The sequence below is a fragment of the Trichomycterus rosablanca genome, chromosome 13 (genome assembly GCF_030014385.1).
Source record: "Trichomycterus rosablanca isolate fTriRos1 chromosome 13, fTriRos1.hap1, whole genome shotgun sequence".
Classification (NCBI taxonomy): Eukaryota; Metazoa; Chordata; class Actinopteri; order Siluriformes; family Trichomycteridae; genus Trichomycterus; species Trichomycterus rosablanca.
The window spans coordinates 21410589-21435416 of record NC_086000.1 but is presented as its reverse complement, the minus strand read 5'-3'; the positions used below and the strand labels follow the sequence as shown (position 1 = coordinate 21435416).

Here is a 24828-nt window from a genome sequence, read left to right as displayed (position 1 = left end):
CAGGAGGGATTTTTGAGCTTGTCTGAGACTTAATGCACTGTAAACACTGGCTATCAAGCAGCTGATATTTAAATGGACTCAAAAAAGACCTTGAAAGAAATAAAGAAAGGCTGAGATCATTGCCATTCCACAATGTAAACAAAGAGAAAGAGAGCAAATATTTGCGTTAACACATTTTAAATGAAAGAAATTATGTCTGAGTTGCATGTTTGTCTGAATAAAACTTAAGTGGAAGTTGTCTGGAAGCACATTTCCATTTGGTAAAACAATGACTTAGGAACTAAATCCATGTTGTAAATGTGGGGCCAGTGTAGACTAATTTGAGGTAATTCACACATGGTTGCTAATTACCTAATTGGCTCAGAATGGCTATCCATTATGTCTAGTGTTGACTGGGTCTTGAATAAACTTTACTATGGCTATGTTTTTAACAGATTTTAATTTATCAATGTCAAACCACCTTGTTTTTTACACTAGACCATTTGCCCTGGAGAGATTAGAGTGGCTGCTTTTGAGAATTGCTGACATAATTGTTAAATTTGATTTGTCTGAAGTTAGCGTCTGGATGTGTCATCAACAGCTGCTCAGCACTTAAGCAGGACAACACAGGAAAGGACAAGATAACAGAAGCAAAAGATACTTAGCCTAGTTTACAGATTGAACGTGTCTGGTTTGACCTGTGTGAGTGTGTGTGTGTGTGTGTGTGTGTGTGTGTGTGTGTGTGTGTGTGTGTGTGTGTGTGTGTGTGTGTGTGTGGCTAAAATATTTTACATAAAAAAAATATTGACAATTTGGCACATTTTAAGGTTCCTAATAAATTGGACCAAATTGTCCTAGAGGGGCACATACACCATATATACAGTCTTGATGCATAAGGATACTGTTAAAATTATAGTATTATTTGTTTCAGTTTTTTATTGCATATTCTAAAATTTGCCCTAACCCCAGCAAAGTTCCACCAGCATAAGTTTAAAAAGTCATTTTGTCTGGAGGAACCATGTGCTAGCCCTAATTGTATTTGTTTGGTGTCTGTTGAAAACTGAGGTGTAATAGGGAGACTTAATCAGTAATTAAAAATTAGCAATATTTAAACTGACAGAAAAAGGTAAATATCCAGAAGAAAATAGTTTTAATATTTTTGAGTAGGTGAATGGAAGGGAGATCTCAATGTCCAGAAACAGATCTCTACTGTAGGTGAATGCCTGGCATCTGTAAATATAATTTTATTATAAGCTTTTCTCAGTGGTAACTACTACTAGTAACTATTGTAATGCACCATTAAAGTGTATCTCATTCATTTTGTATCGACCACACTTGTTTGTAGTACTAAACTTCTGCAGACTTTAGCTGACAATGCTGAATGAATAAAACATGAAAGAAAAAAGTTAGGACTAGAACTTATCCATGGATTTCCTTCTCTGACTGCTTTCTGCTGTGCTTGGTGTTTTGTTATGATCCATTACAAAGGCATCCTTTGGCCACTCAGTCACTTTGATTCTACAGATGGTATCTTGCTCTTGCTAAACCACAGTAGAATTAACACTGTGTTATGGTAGTGAATTCACCAGTCATGTTTAATCAACAGTAACCATTTATACCATCTATATGCAACATATTTATACATTTTTACACATGTATACAATATTTATACATTAATACAGTAACATACCATTATTGACATTGTTACAACTGTTTTTTCATCATTATATAATAAGATTATCATTTAATATGCCCCACAGCATTGCACTGAAAATGTAAGGGTACTCTCAAAAGATCAATAACCTTAGTGGACTTTATCTTACAGACTGTCATCACTGAAGTAAACACAATATTCTTTCCTTCTAACAGCAGTGATAACACATATGGTTTGCTGTCTTGTGCAGTCATGTAATATGTATGTGTGTACATGTGCCATCTCCCTGATTTGTTGCAAATATTCACCTACAGGTAGGGTTGCTATGGCAATGCAACAGCCCCTTTCTGAGGGCACTGAATAAGGTTTGTGGAGTGACACATTTTATGTTCCATAAATCAAAGAAACAGTGAGCATGGATGAATTAAGTTCTGTAAGTGTTCTCCGAATGAGCTGCATGCTGGGTGAGCTTGGATTGCATTCATGCATTCACAGCTTAAAGGAGAAATGACCTTAAATTGGACATGTGCTTAAAACAATCTGGTTATTAAATTGCTAAAATAGCAGTGTGCATATGATAATATATGCAAATGCACCCTTCACATTTAATTCCATGTAGGTTTAGTTACGGTTCTTGCACTTCTTACAAAAAAACTAGATTTTAATCAAACAAATTGGGTGCTACAGCAGGATAATGACATAGAGCACACATCCAAAGGTAAACAATGGTTAAAAAGGAAAAATAGACTGTTTCAAACTGTAGCAATAAATCCTGATCTTAATTAAGAAAATCTTTGGAGAGTGAAATCTGATATTAGGGAAAAAGAATTCTGCAAACATTCCAGAATTAGAGAGGAAGAAACTACTAGCAGACGAGTACAAGAGGCTCACAAATGGTTAGAAAAATGTTTAGAAGTTGTCAGTGTTGCCAGAGTTTGTGCAGCCAACAATTAAGAAAGGGTGCCTTTAACCTATTCTATGTCATATTATTTTTTTTTCTTTTTATTTTTTTTTTAATGACTGCTTATATGTTATATGTAACTTTTTGTTGAATGTATTTGACACTTTATTAAGTTGGTTCAGGTCCACTTATGTGGACAGTGCAAATAATGTTGACTACAACAGCTACAACTGTGACAGTGGTAGCCTAGTGGATAAAGATGTGGGTTACCACCTAGAATCTTGTGAGTTTGAATCCCAGCTCTGCCTTGCAGCCACTGTTAGGCCCTTGAGCAAGGCCCTTAATCCCCTCAGCTCAGTCATCGTACAATGGCTGCCCCTGCACTCTGACCCTAGTTATCAAAGAAGCTGGAACATATGAATAAAGAAATTCATTGTACTGCACACATGTATCTGTATATATGACAAATATAGGAATTCCATCTGCCCTAGATTATCCCTATATTAGATTATATGCCTCTTTACCCTTCAGGGATGAGGTTTTGAGGGTGGCATTAATAACTATAATTGAATTATCAGTGTTCCATGTGGTTCCTGCCTGAGGGAGAAAATGGATGACATGTCCTCTTTTTTCTACCTTGTGGTCGCAGCTCAGAAAGTCCCCCACTTCTGTCTTATTCTAAATGATCAGAGCATTCAGGTATGCTATGCATTAGGAAGATTTTTGAGTCTGGAATAAGGTTTATTTAGGATAACCGGGGGTTTAGCAGGAGCCATCTTCATATTCCTTGTTTCAGCTAGTATTATTGTACGTGCATTATTTTCATTACATTTACAAGTTTACAAGTAAATAATATGTAAAAAAAAAAATAATTCTTCCCCTTATTTGAAAATTATTGTTTTGTATTCACCGTGTGTTTTTTTCACCTTGGCCTGTTAGTTATGCAGCTTTTGTAATGAAGCTGTTCTGTTGTGGTGCTTTTACTCTGTTCATGCTGGTTGTTGCTTCAGTTTTCTGTTGTATGAGACATATTATGGACTCCCAATTGAGGTGGTTGCTGATTGGCTAGGGGGAAAAAATCTGCTTACAAAGGTAGTTTGCATTAGCCATGGTTAGAAAAATAAAGTTCAGAAAAAAGAGTACCAGTCCCTTAATGTCTTAATGAATATGTATTATATTTTTAATGTCTTTTTAATAATAGGCATCCATGTGAAAACATATCATAATAACTTTGGTCAACTAGCAAGCATGTTTGATATGAAAAAGTCTGTTGTGCTGTGTTTTCACAGGAGAAGATGTATTAAGTAGGTGGGCTGACAACTGAGAACTGAATCTAGAAGTCTGAAGCAGCACAACTCAAAAATGTACACACATATTTGGGGGGCCTGAAACAGCTAGCCTAAACAAACACGAACTCCATGGCAGAAGCATCCAAAATACAATTCGTGCAGAATGTTTATGGTGCACTTGCATTACAGTTGCAATTACAATCTACAATTTCAACATCTTTTGGGTCACAGTTCTTATTTATTTATTTATTAGGATTTTAACGTCATGTTTTACACACTTTGGTTACATTCATGACAGGAACGGTAGTTACTCATTACACAAGATTCATCAGGTCTTTAATGTCAAGCACAGTAATGGACAATTTAGTATCTTCAATTCACCTCACTTTCATGTCTTTGGACTGTGAGAGGAAACTCCACACAGAAAGGACCCGAACTGCTCCAACTGAGAACCAAACCCAGGACCTTCTTGCTGTGAGGCGACAGTGCTACCCACTGAGCCACCGTGCCGCCCCGGTCATAGTGCTTATGAATTGCTGTTTGAACGCCTAAACAGCTCAACAAAATCTGTAAACAAACTGTCATCAAAGTAATCAAAATCAAATCCTTAAATAAGGAGGACTGTGCTACCTAGCGAATACAATATTAAATATTTTTGTTTAATATTCAAAACAAAACACAAAATCCTATACAGTACCCTCAAAATAGTAGCCTCGACATTGGTCAAAATCTAATGTAGCGCACTTTTTAGTATGTGGGTTGTTAGTCTTTTCTACAAGGGAAGCCTGCGACAGCGAGTTTCCTGCTGAGATGTTATTATGTGAATGTGATGCTTCTTATTTATTTTATTTGTTTTGTGTTTCCGTTTTCAAAGTTTTGGGTGACATGACATTTTAAAACAAAGATGGTCTGTTTTCTGTGGTAAATAGAACTGGAGTGGGTGAGACATGAAGTGGAGACATGGCCTTGTCCCTTTGATGTTAAAACCAAATAGTGACCTGTCTGAGAGCCTTGCTATTCAGCATCACACAAGTCCGTCTGTCTGTTTTATCTATAAAGGTCAGTGTGCTGGCCATGCAGTCTAACGTGTGTGTGTGTGCGTGTGTGTGCGTGTGTGTGACTGAAAGAAAAATGGCCCTTCATTGACCAACACTGGGCTTGATTCACTCGACTCAGCTAATGTTTCGGTTGGCTTAGAATCACTGGTGAGGCCTGAGATGCAGAGAAAGCAAAAACATGACATCATAATTATAGTCCTGTCTGTCTAGCTCATTCATTATATGAAGCAATTATTAAAATGTCTGGCAGAAAGGGGGTGGTTTTATGTTCTTGAAACTAGAGGTAAATTATTTACAATCATATTAATCTTCCCTTTTAAAAACTGTGTATTTTTCTTTTAAAATGAAAAATACAATACTTAATGTAAACCTTTTTAGTACATGATTGTGCATTGTGCTGCACTTGTGTAACAAGTTCAGTTGCTCTCTCACAAACTTTAAACAAAACTTTCATATTTGAGACATTGTTAGGCTAGTTTGCAAACCCTATTTCCAGAACTGTTGGGACAAATGTCTTGAATCTGTATTTAACTGACAGATGCCTGCAACACACTCAACACACTCAGGTAAGCTAAGTGCCCCAGATCATTCATTACTAGTTCAGGCGTCTTGTTAAGACAGCAGAGGGTGCAAATGTACAGCGGCTAAGAATTCAGTTTATTCGCTTCCTCAGTCACAACATCAGGTGAAACTTTTTTTTCCCTCCACTTCTGTTGTAAGGTACAATTATTGTGTTTAATATAACTATTTACCACCCATATTACATCTCATAAAAATTTGTCATATTTAAATTTTTTTCTCTTTCCCTGCCATTGTTTTTTTCATATGTATAGCAATAAATAGTGACTTTTCATAAAAATTGAGATCATTATTGATAGCTCTTTTTTTTTCAAATCAGCCCTGTGCACAGAGAGCCACACCCTGAACAGCATTATTCCTCTACTCTGTGTAGACTCCATCAATCAGCCAGCAGAGGTCGTAATTGCATCAGTTAGGAGGTCCCAATCCGACTCCCAACCCTGTATGAACAACAGCCAAATGTTGTTTATACTGTATAGCCGCCCAGCCCAGCCGGATGGCAGAGCTGAGATTCGATACAATGTATTCGAAATCCCAGATCTGGTGTGCTAGCGTTTTTTTTTTTTCAGATCAGCATGCTTCCTACATGGAACTTTAGACCCTTAAAAAAACCACTCAGTGCTTAAAACAATTAAGCAATGATTAATATCTGATTAAATTATTAAAATATCTATACGTTTAGGGAGAAATATGTATTAACATATGATTCTGTTCACGCTGCTTTTGAGGTTCCGAATGACTCTCTTGACATAAAAGCAATTTGTCACAGGAACACCAGTGCTGTCAAAACAGAGGCCTCTCCCATTCATACTAATGTAACTCATCATTAATACTCACTCTCTATTGCCCTCTTTTTTTGACCCAATCATGTTGAAGCTATAGTCCTACTCATTGTTCTGCTCACCCCATCTCTAATTGTCTTAAAAACTAAACTTGCACTATTTGCCAATTATTAGCTGACTGTTCAGTTTTTTGGAAGATTGAATGACTATTGAGTATGGTCAGAATGTTTTCCATAACAGCATGTTTCAAAGGTTATTGCTGACCATGCATTGGGGTGAATATTTGTGCGTCAGAGTGGTTTAGGTGACTACTGACTAATCTAATAATGTCTTGTGGGTTTCAGCCCACAAAAGTCCTAATTGCTATTGATGATTAATGTACCATATGAGCTTGGTATTGGTCAGCCTTTGGTTTTTCACTTGCAATGATCATTTGACTTTATCATGTGGGTTCTTACTCCTGGTTCAGAGCAAGAGGAGCTGCTTTTGTCATTAGGTTTTGCTTTGCCAATAGGAACAGCCACTAGCCAAGCAACAGATTGAAATCTGTGTTCAGTTAACCCCTCACCCAGTCTTTGCCAGAAAATGATATCATTTCATCTTGAAAAAGCAAAAATGCTGCAGCTGATTCGAAATCCCTTCTAAAGTTCATCGTGTTGATAGATTAATGTTGGACTGCAGTGTTCAAAAAACAGTCAGATATATTTTAAATGTCCTGTTACTTCAGATTAACTAAAAACTATTCCATATTATGCACAATGTGCAATGAAACACAAGTTTGCTAGCCATTCCTTTAAAGGGAAAAAAGTTTTCTATCATCTAGGTGTTCTGGATCGTTCCTCTAAACCTCAAAACACAATTTATAAAAAAATCTTTTATTAATTTCAGGGGTTTTCCTCATTTTTACCCAATCCAGTCATGTCATCTCTCTGCTGCCACCACCCCCACCAGGGCCGGCGCTAGGGGGGGGGGGGGGCTGAGGGGGGCATTGCCCCCCCAAATTGTGTCTTTGCCCCCCCAAGCACAATGCAAGCAACGGCTATTTTTAAAATTATCTCTGAACCAATCACAAAAATGCATTTTGTTTTACAGTGTGAAGATATTTCCTTGCTTATTCCTGATTGGCTCTTTGAGTCATATAAAAATCGGCAGACTGCCCCAAACAGTTCAGTTCGGCAGTATGTTCTGTTAGTGTGAGCGAGAGGCAGGTATACTGGTAAACACTCTTCTGAGTTTAAACTGACTTCCACATGGTAATATTTGCTTAACTGTGGTTTTTCGTTGCTTTAATGTTACTTACCTCTTACATAGGTGTTGCTTAAATTATTTTATTAGCCGTTAGCGGTTAGGCTAATGAACTAATGGCAATTTAATTAAGGGGGCGTATTAAAATGAAATACAATTAGATAATCTTTTTTCTCCATTTACATAATCAACATGTATTTTTTAATCATTGGGTTTTAAGTTTAAGTTCGAAAACATGCATTTTTATTTCTTTACCTCATACATCACTTTAAGCCAGTATCAATAGCTTGGCTGTCATCATTCATGCACAAATCAAGCCTTGAATATATTTCTGGCTTCAAAAACATGACTATCAACATGCCCCCTCATTAGGTTTTACTGCCCCCCCAAGCAAAGCAGTCCAGAACCGGGGCTGACCCCCACCCACAATCAAAGATGGGATCATTCCCTACCAGGGGCAGGGTCTCACAGAGCACAGTATTGATTGTGGAGAGCCACGCACTGCCACCCGTGATCAGCCGCCCCTTGTACAGGCGCCTCAGCCGGTCAGCACTGGTCATAATAGCCCTAGAGTGCCCAAGACAGTATTTAAAGTTATCTAGCACCTGTATGGATGGATTATTGTAATGATTAAGTTAGTCACAACAATTTAGTCTAGCTGTTTTGTTTCTAGAGCAGATTAGAGAGAGAACTGGCATAGCTGGGAGGTTAATATCTGAGAGGGAATTTTGGATTTGCAGGGGTCATGTATATGTATATGAGAAGCTTTCTGTGCAGCTCAGCTTTGAAAGCCCAGTGGAGGCGGTACAGAAGATCTGATCCCCCTCTAAGGAGGTCAGATGATTGTCTCGGCTTTAAATATGAGCAAAAATTTAGGGATTGTTTTTTGTTTTTTTTATTTCTACAAGACAGCAAGTTCAGCCCCAAGAAAATTAGAATATTTTGTGCATTTCATATGGTTAAAAACCCACACAGACAGTCAATGCTCAATAAACAGGCCTCCAGGCTCACATGTAGTGAGTAAAGCAGTAGAACGTCAATATTTTTTGTGTCTAGGTGTATTATTCTTTAAAATATTTTTATATATATATATATTTTTTTTTTTTAAATCTTTACTGTATCACTTTATAGTCTTAAAGTAATTTTATTAAACAATTGGCAGGTGGTACAACTGCCTGATCATCTATACTAATAATGTATAAACATTACAAGTATTCACAAATTGTATAAAAATAGTAGAACATATAACATATATTTTATAATGCAAAGAGTATGCTGTTTTTCTCTTTTGACAAATTACACAGAATGATACAAATAATATTTAATGTAATATGTTTAAACCATATATGTACTATCAGTACTCATTCATTTTGGTGTGGGGGAAGTGAAATGGGGGGTGTGAATTGTGTCCAGTCCTGTCAAAATATGAATTGAATTTCTTTGGATGAATAGACAAAACGGGCAAGACAGAGTTCAGAAAAAGGTCAGGATTCTGTCTGAAGGACTTAGTGTTTCTTATTCCTTTGATCCTTTCTGGTTCACACCAGCATATTAAATGACTTAACAATGTATCTCTGTTAATTAGTGTTGGATTAGCTGTTCAGCAAGCGTGGCCATTTGGCTTACTTGCTGGTAAAGCTGATGTGGCAGTTACTTGCCTGTTACCAGCATGGATCATGCATTTACCAAGACTGATGTGGGGCATTTCATGAGCCTTTTCAATAAGCTGTTTTGTCTTATTGATTATTTCTGTAAATGTTTCTGAAGATGCTACATTTTACATTCATTCTCCTAAACACAACGGTAATGTCATGCATTAAATTTGACCTCTGAGCCATCTCCTTTATCAAGCAGTGTGAAAGGAGACATTACACTGCTGGGTCGGAGTGTGTTTGACCTTAGCGATCAGACTCAGTTAGATTAAAGCTCTGTTTGGTCTCTGTGACCTCATTGATATCTGTGTGCAGCTGATAGTGAGACGTACGTAGGTCGAGGCTTAACAAGACAAATAACCAGTGAAATGCAATATACTCTTCTAGGATCAAGCTTTGGTGGTTGTATGTTGCTGTATCCTTTTGTTTTAATCCCCAGTCATGATTAACTACAATGTATTGTTTAATAGACTCTTTACAGTAAAGTTTTGTAGATTAGGCCCAATGTAAGATTGGTTATAATAACTAATAAAGTGTCTTCTAATAAAAAAAAGGCCAAAATTTCAGTAAAAGCAGCCAAATGCTTGAGGAGATATGTTTACATATTTATAAATTCTGTATCATTTTAGCTCTAAACGCTCTAAAGTACATTAAATATACACCTATTTGGTGTGTACATTTTTATAAGCAACACCTACCATACAGATACACTTTGTGCTTATAAAAATACAGTCTGTAGTTTATCTGTTGCCTTGTACACTTTGTCACCCCCTGTAACCCATTTATCAGTCTAAAGGGACCTCCATAGGACCCCTACTGATTAGATGGTGTTTGGGTGATGGACCATTCTTAGCACTGCTGTGACACTAGTAAAGTAATGGCATGTTAGTGTGTGTTCTTCTGGTATGAGTGAATAAGGTGCAGCAGGGTTGTTAGGATTTTTAATACTGTCTGCACATGTTGTAGGTGCACAGTTAGAGACTGAAGCTATTTTTTCATGCACAATGTGTGTTTATTTTTTTTTTAATCGTTTTATCAGTAAGGATGCTGTACAGAGCAACAAATGGGCTACAGTCAGAAATTGTATACCCACATATTATGTATAGCTTATAAAATAATGTACATGTACTGCTCAGTGCAGCAAGTGTAATATATATATATACTCTACAAACCACTATAAATTTCAATATTGTAAGCTTTCCAGGACGACTGAATTATTGTTTTACAGTCACAGTTACTCAATTTAAATTTCACGTCACATATGGCAGTTTTAATTAAGACCTTCTCAAGCTGACAAACGGATGAAAAATTAAAGGCCCATCCAACACCTAAATGCTACGAAGCTGCAATGCCATCTAATGGTTTAGGAAAAAACACCCAGTCCCAATTGTTTTGTTGAACCCAGTGTCTTCAAGCCTGCACGAAGTGTGATCACATTTACAGTACCTATTTTCTGTAACTGCATCCTGATCAGGATTGTGGTGGGTCCAAAGCAAATGCAAGTATTATTGCATGCAGGCAGAAACACACACTGAAAGGGCTGCATCATATGACATTTTGGTTTTAGTCATCAAAAGATAGAGAAGCACATTTTCTTACATGCATAATTTTGGGAGTTAGGAGGAAGATAGAGTACCTAAAGGAAAACTCATACCGACACAGTGAGAACATGTCACATTCTGCACAGACATTAACTGAAGAGAATGATTATATATTGGCCTCTGGAAATGTGTAGCATCAAACATATCTGTTATGCTACTGTCCTGCTTATCAATATTTCAACCTCTCCAGAACTGGCCTTAGATTTAAATAAGGTCGTTAAAATCTGACATAATGCATTAGAAATGGGGACAGAACAAAGACTTGTGGAATGTTATATTTCAAGGCGCGCCCAACGTTTTGTTAATGTAGAGCAACAATGCCATCTAACGGCTATACAGTGAACAGCTCGTTCATATACACTATTACTGCACATTGCTGCCATTGAATCAATTGTGTATTGTCATTACAGTTATCCCTAAAGGTAAGCACATCATTATAGTTTATTTAACTATCGCTTATTTATCTCTAATTAATGTAAATGCAGGTGTCTCAGTGGTGTAACTGAAGTGGGTATTTAGGCAGAAAATTCATTTTACCTAGCTTCCAGTTCCTGTGGTGTTGACATACACTGACCAACCATAAAATTAAAACCACCACCTTGTTTCTGCACACACTGTCCATTTTATCAGCTCCACTTACCATATAGGAGCACTTTGTAGTTCTACAATTACTGACTGTAGTGAGGGATTTCTCTACATGCTTTATTAGCACTTTTTCACTCTGTTCCACAGGACCACCTCAGAGCAGGTATTATTTAGGTGGTGGATCATTCTCAGCACTGCAGTGACACTGACACGGTGGTGGTGTGTTAGTGTGTGTTGTGCTGGTATGAGTGGATAAGACACAGCAATGCTGATGGAGTTTTTAAATACTGTGTCCATTCATTGTCCACTCTATTAGACACTCCTACCTAGTTGGTCTACCTTGTACATGTAAACTCCATCAGTATTGCTGTGTCTGATCCACTCATACCAGCACAACACACACTAACACACCACCACCATGTCAGTGTCACTGCAGTGCTGAGAATGATCCACCACCCAAATAATACCTGCTCTGTAGTGGTCATGGGAGGGTCCTGATTCCTGAACATTGAAGAACAGCATGAAAGGGGGCAAACAAAGCATGTAGGGAAATAGATGGACTACAGTCAGTAATTGTAGAACTACAAAGTGCTTCTATATGGTGGAGTTGGAAGTGGAGCTGATAAAATGGACAGTGAGTGTGGAAACAAGAAGGTGGTTTTAATGTTATGGCTGATCGGAGTATTTTTCCCATGTCATGACTGGTTTACTCCGGAAAAGGGGGCTGAGGGTGGTACACTGTGAAGGCTTGGTGCATATTTAAATATGTACTGTCTTGAACATACAGAGCCATAGAATAAAGTATGTAAAGAAATAGTGGTAATGCAGAATAATGCAGGTTTCCCATTCGGTGAAGAGAAAGTACAGTATTTTTCAATCATTTATTCAATCATTATATTGTTTAGGATGCACGGGGTAGGCAGTATAAAATACCTTTATTATATTCTATTCAAAACATTAAATGTAGCCAGACCATGTTTTGTGCTTTTTTTATTCTGGGGTTGTCTGCTTTGCAGAGGAGCTGTTAATGTTTATAATAATAGTAGAGTAGGGCACTTGAAGTGAACAGGAATTTGACCAGCTGACTTGCTGTAAAGGTGGCATTTAACCAACATATGACAGTGCCACAGTCACTGAGCTCTTCAGTGTAAGTGCTTCTACTGCTTGTGTTTGTCTATAGAGACAGCATGACTAAGTGATATGGCGTTCTTAGCAATGGGTGTGGCTGAAATATCTAAACCACTTATTAAAATGGGTACCAGTATGCATTCGGCCATGTGGTAATATTTTGTATTATAGATGTTTTGTATAAATGTTGAAGAATACAGTGAATTTAGATGTGGCCCACATAAAAAACGACTTAACTTTCCTAAGAGACAAAATAAAGTTTGTTTTATGTTTCTGTTCTAAAAAAGCTCAGTGTGCTTATATATACAGGTATTGATGGTGTAAATAATAAAAGCTTAATGTGATTCATTTGAAAATTAGTCATTTAACATGTCATTATGGGCTTTGCCTATGTGTTTGTATAGTTTGAATTCATGTGACTGTGTATATAGCAGGTCACATGTTGAAGGAGTGGGTTGGTGAGTATTGACATGTATTTTGGCACTTTTGACTCATACTCATGTTAGTATTGTGCCTTAACTTGAATATTTTACACTTGAGCCTAATTCTTAGCTATATCTTCAACAGTTTAGCTTATTGTAAGTTACATGTCAAAAGTATCTGGACACCCTCCTTTTACCTGAGTTGAAATGTTTCAGACTAGCTAAGACTTATTATTGCTCCTTTTATACCCAATCATGATAGCATTATATGGTACCTGTCTACTTGTGGAAAGTTTAAAAACAGATGTTTTAAATTATTTCATACTCCCCATACTACCCACTCTTACACCTGTCCCAACCGTGTTGGAATATGTTGCAGGCATTAAATGAGAAATTAGCATAACATAAAATATCTCTATTTTGAGCATTTTTTGTTTCTAATATTACAAACCACTGCTGTTTTTATTTCCACACCAGTCCATTATGCTAGCCCACCACAGCTGAGATTCGAACCCAGTGCTGTTCAGGGTATTCCTGCCTTGCGCCCGGTGTTGCCCAGTAAAACTGAACCTGCCAGTTAATGAAAATAAAATGAAATGAAAAATTAATTTGCAGCAAACTTAGATGGTGTAACAGTCTTGTACATTTGTTTATGTTTTTAACTATTACATTATGTTACTGTAAAAAAATTTGGTTACCTAAGAAAGGAAAACATGCCAAAACTTCATAAACAGTGGTTTGAAGCCTGGTCTCCAAGATCTATGTATGCTCTCATTTTTAACATGACTAGCCTGTCTCATAGTATAACAAGATGTTTAGTTTCAGTGGAACTCTCAAGGATTTTACAACACTACCTTATAGGTGTGGTATAACCGAAATAACTGAGTGTGTTTGTTTGTTGTACACACAGAGAGTCTTGGCAGCCTGTGGGTGGAGAACTAGGAGAACACTAAGACACTGAGAAAACAGGGTGGGGCAGAGTGGGTTTAAGAAAGTGTATAAATATACCTGTATACCATTTCTTCAGTTTGCTATATCTACTACTTGAACTTAGTCTCAGTGTCAGACCTCATCAGCTAACAGGTAACGTTATAAAGTTCTGCTACTCTTCCTTTTTTGTTTAACATTGACTCATTGGTTCTTGAAATGTGTTGGGCTACAGCCAACTATTTTATTGCAGATATTTTATTGGTTATACAGTACTGTTACTGGGTAAACTTGGTTCCTTCCTGAACATCTTTATAGTTATGTATGATACTGAGCTAGTTTAAATCAAAATAACATGCATGAATAACAGTGTCTGTAAAAACATATATTTTAAATACAACCTTCTTCACTGACTGAGCCTGTAAACATGGTGAATAGGACAGGTTGTAACTTGCTGCTAAACACTGTTATTAACATAGTAATACTAATGGGTGTACATATTGGTAGTAAGGTGGTGTTTTTATATCTTTGTACACATAAATAATGTAATGGTTAAACGTGAGTTATGTTATAGCAACATAAAGTACTCACATTCATAGTTTGCAGGCTGTTTCATTAGGGTAGTGTAACTAAAACTGAGTATACAGTATTAATGTCTTGCATCTTTGTTGCATTAAATACCATAAAACATTATGAAATAACAGTGTCACATTTAGTCATATTTCCTTTCACCTTCCAAGACAGCAGGGTCAGATTTCTTAATCCGTTTATACTGTTATTATGTAATATTGCCCTCTATATAAGGACACTACTGTATTTATACATGTGTGTCTTCACTAATGACACTGGGTGTGGTTGAGGTAGATTTTTTTGTGAGTCATTTAAACAGGTGCAGTACAAAAACTCCATGGTTTTAATCTTTTGGTGTTGTACAGCCTAAATCCAAAGAAACCAGTAGTGCTAGCTTTCCTGTACTGATTTTAGTACAGGAAATGTATCTAACCCCGAAGTAAGAAACAGTGACAAAGGGAAAATATTACTACACATTTACATACTTGCAAGATTGGCACAACTAATATGACAGATTATTTTAGATCTGTGATAAGTTTACTGCATTTATACATAATGCTACATTTATCATTAAAACACAGAGATTCTGACAACTACATTTGTTTTGTTTTGTATGTTTTTCAGATAACAATGGATGTAAGTGCACAGACGAGCTTACCTATTGCTACAATTCTATCTTACCTGTTCAACTCACAATTCAGATGATCAAACCTCTTTTTATTTCTTTTTGTTTACAGTGGTTATAGAGTTTAGTGGTTATGGATAACTATTCTATTTAGCAACTGGGTAGTTTAATCTTTCAAAAATTCTATGCAGTTTGAACAAACACAGATTTGATTTATTTGTATATTCCATCCAAAAACCTTATATGTTTTCTAAAGACACTCAAGTGTTTTTAATGCTGTTTATTTAAATTGTAATGAGGCAAAAATCACTGTCACATTTAGCCCAGTGGGTGTAATGATGCAGCATAGCTCCTGGGTCCTTGGAACCTGAATTTAACCTTCGCCTCCAGTCAGTGTAAAAAAGAATTGTGTCATGTTGTCCTACCCACATGTTTTCTCCAAATACGTCAACTTTCTCAACTTTAAAAGTGACTGAATGAGTAAGCGTGTCATGCCCTGCGATAGACTGACTCCTTGTCAGGGTGTACGCCTTCTTGCCTTGCGGCCAGTATCTCTGGGTTAAGCTCTGGACCCCTGTGACCCTGATTAGCATTAAATGGTTACTAAAAATAACTTATCATTAAGTCCATGTTTTTGCTTTGTTACGATATGTCTGTTGTGTAAGAGCTCCATGGTTTCATGTTGTTGAAGATGTTTTTTAACGTGTATTTTATAGTTTCTTGTAAAATGGACATTAGTGTAGGAGAAATGCCTCAGCCCCTACTATTAAAAATATGTAGATTGTTAAATAATCAGTCACATATATTTGGAATTTTAATTAGAATAGTAAAAATAAAAATACTACCTCATTTTTCAGTTGATGGTGATCATTACTAAATTATTTATAAATAACTGAGTTTTGAATTCTTAATAGTTTAGTTTAATACATACTGTAGTAATAAAACAGACCACATGATTTACCAAATTAATAATTATTAACCACAACAGTTACTTAAAACATTACCAACAAAAGATCATAAATTCCATTAATATTTCTATTATTTGTAATGCTCTTTGATACATTGTATTAGCATTATAATTGTTTTAGAGTGGCTGTTAGATATCCAACTTAACATTAACAACTGTGTGTGTGTGTGTGTGTGCGTGCATGCATGCATGCATGTGTGTGTTTGGGGGTGTGAGGGGGAGAACAGAGGCAAGATTTGGAGGGTAATTTCAAATATATGCCTCTTGGTGTGGATATCTAACAGCCACCCTAAAACAATTATAATGCTAATACAATATATCAAAGAGCATTCAAATTAATAGAAATATTAATGGAATTTCTGATCTTTTGTTGGTAATGTTGACAGACTTAGAAGATCTGAGTTTGGCTGTCAGAAGTTTACAACATCAACTATTATGTTTCAAAAAAATAAATGCAGTGTAGTTGAGCTTATCATGTTGCATTAATTGTGGTTACAGTAAAAAGACTGGCCTCAACATTAGCCACACATGTTGTTGTGTACAGCAATTCAAACAGCTCTACAAAGAGTTTGTCTTAGCTTTTTACCAGATTGTAGAAGCAGTTATAGCCATTTTCTTCTATTTCCATTTCCATTGCCATTTCCCTGTTAGGTTCAGGAAGTGTCCAACACTTCTTAGTGAATGCATGAGGTACCTACATTAACATGATTTCTCCTTTACTATATCTTAGCTATCAGATGCCCTTGATGCAGGTCAGTCCGGCCAATCCAACAACCCCGCCTGGACTGGACAGCCTCAAAACCCGAGTTGGCCTGGGCAACCATTCGCACCCATGTGGCCTGGGCAACAGCCTGGGCCACAGCCTGGACCAGGCATGCCAGTCTGGCCTGGACAACCCGGCCAGCCCACTACGCCAGGGTGGCCAGGACCAGCTCCACCGACTGCCCCTCAAAATGTGCCACTGGTAAGAAATTTATATTCCACTTTATTATTAATAAAAATTGGCTTTTTGTCACTATACAATTGTGTTCACAGTATCACTGGTGTTTAGCAAGGTTGTCAGCGATTCCTTCCTTTTTACTGTTGAAGTGTTTGTCATTATAGGCTTGGAGGTTAACATGAAGGAAATGAGCCCCTGCTCTAAATTCAGCATCTTAGAGCTTAAATTAAGTTTCTTGCTGATCACATGAACAAGGAAATGCAGGAGAAGGGACATTTGTAGCACAGTAGCCTCTAAGCCCATGCTGATGGTAGTCAAAGCCCAAACCATATTTACCAATAAGAAATAACAGCAAAGTTATATGACATTACAGAACTTTCTACACCACAAAATTAATCATGTTGCTGTATGCATATTTTAACTCACCATATTAAGAAAGAAAACCCACAATACACTAATTAAAAAACTAATATTTGTAAAAATCATCTGGTTAAAAATAATCTGCCATGACCCACACTTCTCTTACAAGTGTATGTGAACTTTTGAGCTTATCCTTTACGTCTGACTGTGGACTATGTACAACAGTTTAAAACATCATATTTATGTATATCTTTACTAGACTGTCCCATACGAGCAGTCTCTACCCAGCGGAGTTTATGACAGGATGCTTATTACAATCCAGGGGGAGGTTAAGCCAAATGCAAAAGGGTAAGAACAAACTCAACTATTTTCTGTTTATCCATCAGCTATTCTGTGTCTGGCAAGAAATAATCTTCTAATCATAAATGAACATCATATGTTTAATATATTATTTATTGTATTTAAAATGTATATATATATATATATATATATATATATATATATATATATATATATATATATATAATATGTATATTATATGCCCTAATATATATATATATATATTAGGGCTGGGCGATATATCGAGATTTAATAAAATATCGATATATTTTCATACGCGATATAAGATAAGACAATATCGCATATATCGATATAGATTCACCTGCCCCGCCCCTCTCCCTCACTGAACACAACTCGCCCCTCTCCCTCACTGCCCCGCCCCTCTCCCTCACTGAACACAACTCGCCCCTCCCCTCTCCCTCACTGCCCCGCCCCTCTCCCTCACTGAACACAACTCACCCCTCCCCTCTCCCTCACTGAACACAACTCGCCCCTCTCCCTCACTGCCCCGCCCCTCTCCCTCACTGAACACAACTCGCCCCTCCCCTCTCCCTCACTGCCCCGCCCCTCTCCCTCACTGAACACAACTCACCCCTCCCCTCTCCCTCACTGAACACAACTCGCCCCTCCCCACCGCTTCACCAGTAAGTCCTGCAGGCAGCGATAGCATGGAGACGGATAAAGACATGACAGAAGCTATCGAAGAGGAGCTGCTTACTAAAAAGAAAAATAATGACTAATTTTGGAATTATTTGGAGATGGTTCGAATTCAAAGTGTCAGATGAGCAGCAGAATAATGTATGCTGTAGAGAATGTCGAAAACAAGTCCAGATAAAAGGTTCCAGCTCCGTGTACCTTTGGTCATTCGTTTTCACTTCAAATCCCAAAGTTAAAAAACAAGAAAACGAGTCGTTATTCGTTTTAAAAACCAACACAAGCGCATGCACGCGCTGACATGCACGTATTTACTTCACATTAAGTGTTGAGAAAGTAATAATAACGTAGCGGTGCGTCTCCTGTTGTTCTAACTTGTGTTTGTATATGTGATGTGCATATACTTGCTCTATCTGTAAATACAAACATTATGGGAGTGATTTCTGTACTGGATGTTGTACGTGGTCGTGTTAGTTTATACTGGACGATCGCCCGACGTCCGACACGTCATTTATTTATTTATCTTCTATTATAGTATTTCTTGTTGTCGGCCAATAAACAACCAAACATTATTAAATTGCATGAACTAACTCTGCAGTAAACAAGGAGCAAACAGCAATTAAACAACAAATAAAGCTGTTAAATAATAATAAAGTGCATGAAGCAGAACGCTGATTAAAACGCATTAAATGTTGTAATAGTTACACAGTAACATGAACGATTAGTTCTGCCTGGATTACAGAACTGAGTTCTATACGTAAAAAAAAATTTATGTAAATGTTATGGTGACATATACATAAAATAATGTATAAAGTCCAAACATGTGGGGGTGGGGTGGGGGGGGTTAACGAGGGGTTTACTTTAACGGGGTTTTACTTTTAATGTCACACAAGCTCAGCCGGAAACCGTGTCATTCCGACATCTTCCCTACACACTCGCTCCCTGCGCCCTATAGTACACTTAACATTCTTAAAGGGCCAGACAATATATTTGTAATTCACATTACACAACAGGAGATACCTTAGAAACAACTTTCTTTTTCTTAGAATAGCTCTTTTTTTTTTTTTTAAGGAAAAATAGTTCTTGTGTGAAGCTTCCCCAGCATGAATATTAATAAAAGTGCCTGTAAAAAAATTTGAACATGTAGCTTTGTCTCAGAAGTGTCTTTTTGTTATTACCTTATGGGATAAAAAAATATCGAGATATATATCGTATATCGCCGTTCAGCAAAAAATATCGAGATATTATTTTTGATCCATATCGCCCAGCCCTAATATATATATATATATATATATATATATATATATATATATATATATATATACAGTATATATATATATATTATATACTCATAGGCAGTTTACACGTCTATAGACAGTCAAGAAAGTTCCATCAAAGATATTATGACAGAGAACCTGTTTTAACATTAATCTACAATTTCCTTCGGGATCAATAAAGTGTTATCTTATCTTAGCTTATCTTGTCATCTTATCTTATCTGACATTCTGCAAAGCCTTAGTTGAAAACATATTTGAGCAGAATAAAAATATACATTGTTTAAGAAGAGTGATAAGGTGCACAACAGGTGGTGCTGCAGTCAGTCACTTGGTTCAAACCCACCGCAACCCTAACCAGGGTAAAGTGGTGGTAAAACATGAAGAATTTGAGAACAAAGAAGGAAAGTGAGATTGGCAGACTTATTTTTTAATTGAGTAATATGCTTATAGTATTTAAATTATATTTATAATAAATATTGCACCATTTCCTTTTATTAGGTTTACTGTAAATCTGAGCAAAAATAAAGACATAGCATTTCACTTCAACCCTCGCTTCAATGAAGATGGGAAGCAAGTGATCGTAAGAAATACCTTCATAAACAACATATGGGGAAAAGAAGAAAGAGAAGCTTCCTCATTCCCTTTTGTTCCTGGGAAACCTTTTGAGGTGGGTGTGTTCTTTTATTATGCGAGATGTGTCAGGACTTTTCATAAAGTTTCTTTTTAGTGATCAAATTATGTCTAAGGATATGATGTTTTATATAACCCATATAACTCTTATTAGTATATTAGGATTGACTAACTCATGTTTATTTCTACAGCTGAAGATCTTGGCCACTCAAACTGAATTCAAAGTGGCTGTGAACAAGTCCCACCTGTTGGAGTTCAAACATCGGTTTTCTCAGCTCAACCAGATCAATAGAATCAATGTCTTCAGTGATGTCACACTTACGTCTGTACTAGCAGAGACACTTAAGTGAGGCTTTCTAAGAACATATAACCATAAACCATGTAAGATTAGGTAAAATTGTCTTTTTCAGTGAGGTCATGCAAATATGGTGGTTCTTTTTTTTGTTGGAAGGGTTTAAAATTTTCAGTCATTTTTACTAGCTGCACTGCAATGTTGTGGTACATATAGGTCTCTAGATGTCCTTGTTTAACCCTCTTTAATGGTCCTATGTGTTTTAAAGACAGCTTGAAACAGTTGTCTAAATATGTATATTTTACAAATACCAGCTCCAGAAAATTTGGGACATCTGTGTTGGGAATTTGGGAAATCTATGATTTCAGCAAGACAATGCCAGGCCTCATTCTGTACATGCTACAACAGCATGGCAATAATGAAGAAAAGTTCCACTTGCAAAACTGCAACAATTAGTGTCTTCAGTTTCCAAACCATTAAAAAATCTCATTAATAGGAAAGCTGGTGGAACACAGTGCTAAACATGTCTCTGGTCCAACTTTTTTAAGTTGGTTGCAGACATCAAATTTTACTTGTGTTTGCAAAATACAATGATGCTGATTAGTGAAAATGTTTGTTTGTTTTTTGTTAAATAAAGATTCAAAGTTTGCGAGGATGGATGAGTACTTTGTGATTTTACTGTCTTTGGTGTACCAACTCTCTTAAAAACAACAGGGACCATGTCTTACTAGTCACACAACAGACACATAAGGACAATCTAGCATATAATGTTTATGTCAGACTTTTAATAAAATGTTTTTCCAAGGGGCTATTCCCACTCACCTCATAAAAAATGTAAATAAAATGTTTATAACAAATGGCTTTTCCCACTCGCCTCATAAAAATGTTAATAAAAATGTTTATTACAAGAGGCTATTCTCACTCACCTCCGAAAGTAAAAATAACGACAACAGAATTTTTAGTTTTTATTAGTTTATGTAAGTAATGGTTTTTGGAAGTTTTTAAATGAGTTGTCAAAATAGCAAGAGCTCAAAGATTAACCCATTTTGTACCAACAGCAATTACAATGTGAATATTGGCTTATAATAATCTTAAAAGTAAAGGAATAAAAAAAATTAAAGCTTACACATAAAAAAACAAAGAATAGAGAATACAGTTCTGTCAATGGAGAGTTAATTTTATATTTATAAAATGTGTATTATATAGGACTGTCTAATGAAAAACCACTGTTTTAGGTGTATAGAAAAACATAACTTAATGAATTTTACACTGTTAGAGTTGCTAGGGCTACACCCCACCAGCCAAAGCCTGTCAATTTAAATTATATTCCTTACATTCCTATACATTAATTTTTCTAACTCACTTTGAAGCAAATTTATTGGATAAAATGAGCTTGTTGTCAGCTTTAAGAAACATAATCATGTATGTGTTAAATGTTGCTGTTTACACCTTAGTGAGCGGCTGCACAATTCTGAAGGTACCTCCCTAAAATAGATAGTGCAAACAACTGGATCCACCCTACCACTACTCCATGTGCCAACTTCTGAGCAAGACAGCAAAACTTGTAATAACAGGTCAAACATTTTTACTGTATGACTTGGAAGTCCCCATCAGACCTGTCTTACTTTCATTTGATTACTAAAATGTTAATATTCTGAATCATTTGAAAACATGATTTAAAATTTACCTTTAATTATTTTAAATAAAACATTCAAAAGTTCTTACTTTGTCAGAGCTAAAACAAAAGTGTACATCCACAATGCATATAAAAAAGTAATTTGTAAACTTTCTTTTTCACATATAATATATATATATATATATACAGGGGTTGGACAAAATAACTGAAACACCTGTCATTTTAGTGTGGGAGGTTTTATGGCTAAATTGGACCAGTCTGGTGGCCAATCTTCATTAATTGCACATTGCACCAGTAAGAGCAGAGTGTGAAGGTTCAATTAGCAGGGTAAGAGCATAGTTTTGCTCAAAATATTGCAATGCACACAACATTATGGGTGACATACCAGAGTTCAAAAGAGGACAAATTGTTGGTGCACGTCTTGCTGGCGCATCTGTGACCAAGACAGCAAGTCTTTGTGATGTATCAAGAGCCACGGTATCCAGGGTAATGTCAGCATACCACCAAGAAGGACAAACCACATCCAACAGGATTAACTGTGGACGCAAGAGGAAGCTGTCTGAAAGGGATGTTCGCGTGCTAACTCGGATTGTATCCAAAAAACATAAAACCACGGCTGCCCAAATCACGGCAGAATTAAATGTGCACCTCAACTCTCCTGTTTCCACCAGAACTGTCCGTCGGGAGCTCCACAGGGTCAATATACACGGCCGGGCTGCTATAGCCAAACCTTTGGTCACTCGTGCCAATGCCAAACGTCGGTTTCAATGGTGCAAGGAGCGCAAATCTTGGGCTGTGGACAATGTGAAACATGTATTGTTCTCTGATGAGTCCACCTTTACTGTTTTCCACACATCCGGGAGAGTTACGGTGTGGAGAAGCCCCAAAGAAGCGTACCACCCAGACTGTTGCATGCCCAAAGTGAAGCATGGGGGTGGATCAGTGATGGTTTGGGCTGCCATATCATGGCATTCCCTTGGCCCAATACTTGTGCTAGATGGGCGCGTCACTGCCAAGGACTACCGAACCATTCTGGAGGACCATGTGCATCCAATGGCGGTGCCGTGTATCAGGATGACAATGCACCAATACACACAGCAAGACTGGTGAAAGATTGGTTTGATGAACATGAAAGTGAAGTTGAACATCTCCCATGGCCTGCACAGTCACCAGATCTAAATATTATTGAGCCACTTTGGGGTGTTTTGGAGAAGCGAGTCAGGAAACGTTTTCCTCCACCAGCATCACGTAGTGACCTGGCCACTATCCTGCAAGAAGAATGGCTTAAAATCCCTCTGACCACTGTGCAGGACTTGTATATGTCATTTCCAAGACGAATTGATGCTGTATTGGCCGCAAAAGAAGGCCCTACACCATACTAATAAATTATTGTGGTCTAAAACCAGGTGTTTCAGTTATTTTGTCCAACCCCTGTATATATATATATATATATATATATATATATATATATATATATATATTAATTCCTGATTTGATGCCTATAAAACATTCTAAAAAAGTTCTGTGAGCTGTCAAAAAATACAGCGTAAGCTCAGAAAAAAAGACTCAATTGTCTGAGGCTGCTCTTGGTTCTGCAAAGAGGAATAAAATAAAATACACCACAGATATAAACAATTAGGACAGAACAGGGAGCTCCTCTGTTGGCATGTGATTTATGTTGCCTGTAATTTTAAAAATCTCCCCTGTTGTACTAGCTCTCAGGCACTTAAGTCTATGCAGTATGTCTAAGTATGTGACAGTAACATTTGCAACACTTATGGAAGGGTCTGTATTTGTTTGGATTGAAAATTTTAAAACTGAGAGCTTTATAGGTTATAGGTCCAAAAAACAGTGGTTCATGTTTTGCATTCTTGAATCATCTGTGTGGTACATATTTGAAGTTCCACAGAGGCGCTCTAAAGTGTTGTGTAGACTATGTGTGAGAAGTAGAAAATCACTGTCCACACTGTTGTTGTTTTTTTTATTTAGCCTGCTCAAGTATCTGACAGTAAGAACCATTAACCAGGACTAGCCTTTTGGTTTATGATTTAATCCTCCAGTGTAGAAGTTATGCATGTTTCTCCACCTTGATGTAGTAAGACTGCTGGCCTTTGCAGATATATGTTTGAGCTTCTGCAAAAAGGAATTTTATAAAAGTATGTTTAACAGATACTTGTGTCAAGAGCGTTTGGTCCCTGAGGTCTGATCAAACACGCCCTAATGCCAACATTTGATTCTCATAAAGCCCAAGCTGCCATGTAGTGCTGTATTTTTAATGATGGAAACATTTGCTTTAAAGAGCCTAGGAGTAATATAATACACCTTAGTTTAATTATTCACAGGTAATTGTTTTACCCTCTGAAGACTAATAATGTTTAAGGGATTTATGTGCTTCTAAAGTCATTTTCACATGCAGTTTTTTGTATTTTCAAGTAATGTATGTACCCTAGTAAGTAATTTCTAATAAATTAAGGTATCTATATGTAAAATATAGAATCTAGTCTGGATATACGTATTTAAATGCTTAAACTATTTGTTTCGTTTTTCATTTTTACCATATCCACATCAGATGAATATAAATAATAAAATGATAAAAATAAAAAATAAAATAATATCAAAAATAATACATGTTCTCAACAAACACTATGTTTTTTAGATCACCTGCAGTGACCCCAATAAAATGCATTCCACCAACACTGGGTGGCACAAATATCCTGGACAGGGCACCAATCCATT

At 36.7% G+C, this 24828-nt stretch overlaps 1 protein-coding gene across 3 annotated transcripts in view; it reads left to right on the top strand.

Annotated features, from left to right (window-relative positions):
• The window catches only part of lgals3b (lectin, galactoside binding soluble 3b), a 52584-nt gene extending 31306 nt beyond the window's left edge, over nucleotides 1–21278 (top strand). For 2 of the 3 annotated variants that reach the window (XM_063007435.1, XM_063007436.1), the window contains 4 exons: nucleotides 16695–16928; nucleotides 17524–17612; nucleotides 20033–20201; nucleotides 20356–21278. In XM_063007435.1, coding sequence (XP_062863505.1) covers nucleotides 16797–16928; nucleotides 17524–17612; nucleotides 20033–20201; nucleotides 20356–20514 — 549 coding nt within the window. In that variant the 5' untranslated portion in view covers nucleotides 16695–16796 and the 3' untranslated portion in view covers nucleotides 20515–21278. Of the gene's footprint in view, nucleotides 1–13869; nucleotides 13959–14996; nucleotides 15009–16694; nucleotides 16929–17523; nucleotides 17613–20032; nucleotides 20202–20355 lie in introns of those variants that run through there. The other variant, XM_063007434.1, reaches the window with a different exon arrangement.
• Nucleotides 21279–24828: the final 3550 nt, after the last annotated feature.